Source organism: Sinocyclocheilus anshuiensis, unplaced genomic scaffold, assembly GCF_001515605.1.
Source record: "Sinocyclocheilus anshuiensis isolate Anshui unplaced genomic scaffold, SAMN03320099.WGS_v1.1 scaffold3329, whole genome shotgun sequence".
Classification (NCBI taxonomy): Eukaryota; Metazoa; Chordata; class Actinopteri; order Cypriniformes; family Cyprinidae; genus Sinocyclocheilus; species Sinocyclocheilus anshuiensis.
The window spans coordinates 91,051-92,927 of NW_015557070.1; the positions used below are offsets into that span (position 1 = coordinate 91,051).

At 45.9% G+C, this 1,877-nt stretch overlaps 1 protein-coding gene across 4 annotated transcripts in view; it reads right to left on the reverse strand.

Annotated features, from left to right (window-relative positions):
• The window catches only part of LOC107676720 (RNA binding protein fox-1 homolog 2-like), a 40,042-nt gene that overhangs the window by 21,501 nt on the left and 16,664 nt on the right, over positions 1 to 1,877 (reverse strand). For all 4 annotated transcript variants that reach the window (XM_016471366.1, XM_016471371.1, XM_016471368.1 and 1 more), the window contains exons 2-3: positions 637 to 828; positions 285 to 440 (exon numbers count right to left, since the gene is read on the reverse strand). In XM_016471366.1, coding sequence (XP_016326852.1) covers positions 285 to 440; positions 637 to 828 — 348 coding nt within the window. The remainder of the gene's footprint in view (positions 1 to 284; positions 441 to 636; positions 829 to 1,877) is intronic.

Sequence of the window (1,877 nt, forward strand, 5' to 3'; positions counted from 1 at the left end):
AAGCTAAAAAAAAAACACACACACACACACACACACACACACACACACACACACACACAGAGAGAGAGAGAGAGAATGCTCAACATAAACAAACCCACAGCTGTTTGCGTAATGCCTACAAACGGGTCATTATAAAAGAAGAGCTGCATTTACAACTTTAACGTGTGGTTACAATCTCGGGCACCAGGGGGCAGAACTGGCCCTTAAACACGCCACAGTTTGTCATCATGTCTTTCTAAAATCATCCGAGGAATAAACCCTGAAGCCTATAAAGCCTGCAGTACCCCAAACATCTGCCGCAGGTCTGGGTCTCTGAAGCGGAAGGGGATGTTAGAAACGTGGAGGCGTTTCGGGGTTCCTTTGGCCTCAGAGGACTCGCTGCTACCCGAACCGCCGGCAGAAACACACTGATCTTCTGCCTGAGTAGAGCTGTCTGACATCTGAGATAGAGAGAGAGAGAGACACAGGCCTTACAACTCAACAAAATACAGGCGTTTGAGATGATTCATGTGGGGCCACCGAGACCAGACCAAAGACTGAGTGACAGGAAGTCGTTCGACACATTTGTTGTTCCAGCTGCCCAAATGGTGCGAGCGCTCAGACGTCACCATCTGCTCGAGGAGCTTTAGCACTTACTTGAGCGCTGGGGTTAGAGGAGGAGGTGCTGCTGGCTCCTGCTGGGGCCTCCGTTTGCCCCCCTACGGGGTAAATGCTGCCGCCCCCAAACTCCAGCGCCAGGCCGTTCTGAGGAGGAGGTGGAGGAGGAGGAGGGAAGGAGGAGAACGGAGCCACCACACCTTCCGGAGCTCCCATAGTGTCCTGTGAACCCTGCAGATCAGAGACAGACAGAGAGACCAGGGTTAATCGACCGCTTGGCTGAGATCCACCGAGCGAGTGAGACAGCGAAGAAAAGAAAACAGCTCACTTAAAGGAGACATATTATGCCCCTTTTTACAATATGTAATATAAGTCTCAGGTGTCCCCAGAATGTGTCTGTGAAGTTTCAGCTAAAAATACTCCACAGATCATTTATTATATCATTTTGAAAATGCCTATTTTGAGTGGAAGCAGAAACACGCTGTTTTTCGGGCCTGTCTCTTTAAATGCAAATGAGCTGCTGCTCCCCGCCCCCTTTTCCAGAATAGAGCTGCGCCATTACAGCTCGGACCTGCTGAAAAACATCTGTTTTGGTTCTGGTTATGTTTATCGCACTGAAATCATGCGTTTTAAACCATACGAGTTTAAACTTCTGATATAAGGTTTTCTGAGCGCTAGTGATGCGCGGATGGCAGTTATATCCGCTGGCGCTGCGGATAATCCGCAGGTCGGGTAATAAAAAAATGCATTCTGATTATTTGCGGGTGGATAAAATAAATCATTAATGATGCAAGTATTAACTACATTTTCTAAACCATGAACGTGTTTTAAATAGGCTACAGAAATTGAATAAACTGTAAATTAACATTAAAAGTTATTCAACAAAACATTATTTAGTCAAGAGCAGTAAGTTTTGTTGTTTGATTAACATTAATAAAAGACGGCACAGCTTTATTAGGCTGCTGTCACAAGACCTATTTCACGGATCCAATACTGATACTCATGTGTTTTATTTTGCAACTGTTTACATTAACTTAAGACAAAACCGACAGTACTTTCTCAATTTGGTACTCGCAGTACGCGCTCTGGATGTGACTGTGAGCGCACGCGCCTCTGGAGAGCGTGAGTACCGAATGGCTTAAAAAGACGTGAAAATAATACATTTTTGTGATGATGCAACAATGACCGATCAGGCAATTGACAATTCTGTCAACTGTCCCGAAACGCGAGCTAAAGTCTTCTATCGCAGCGTGCAGCAGCTCTAGATGCGTCGATGTGAA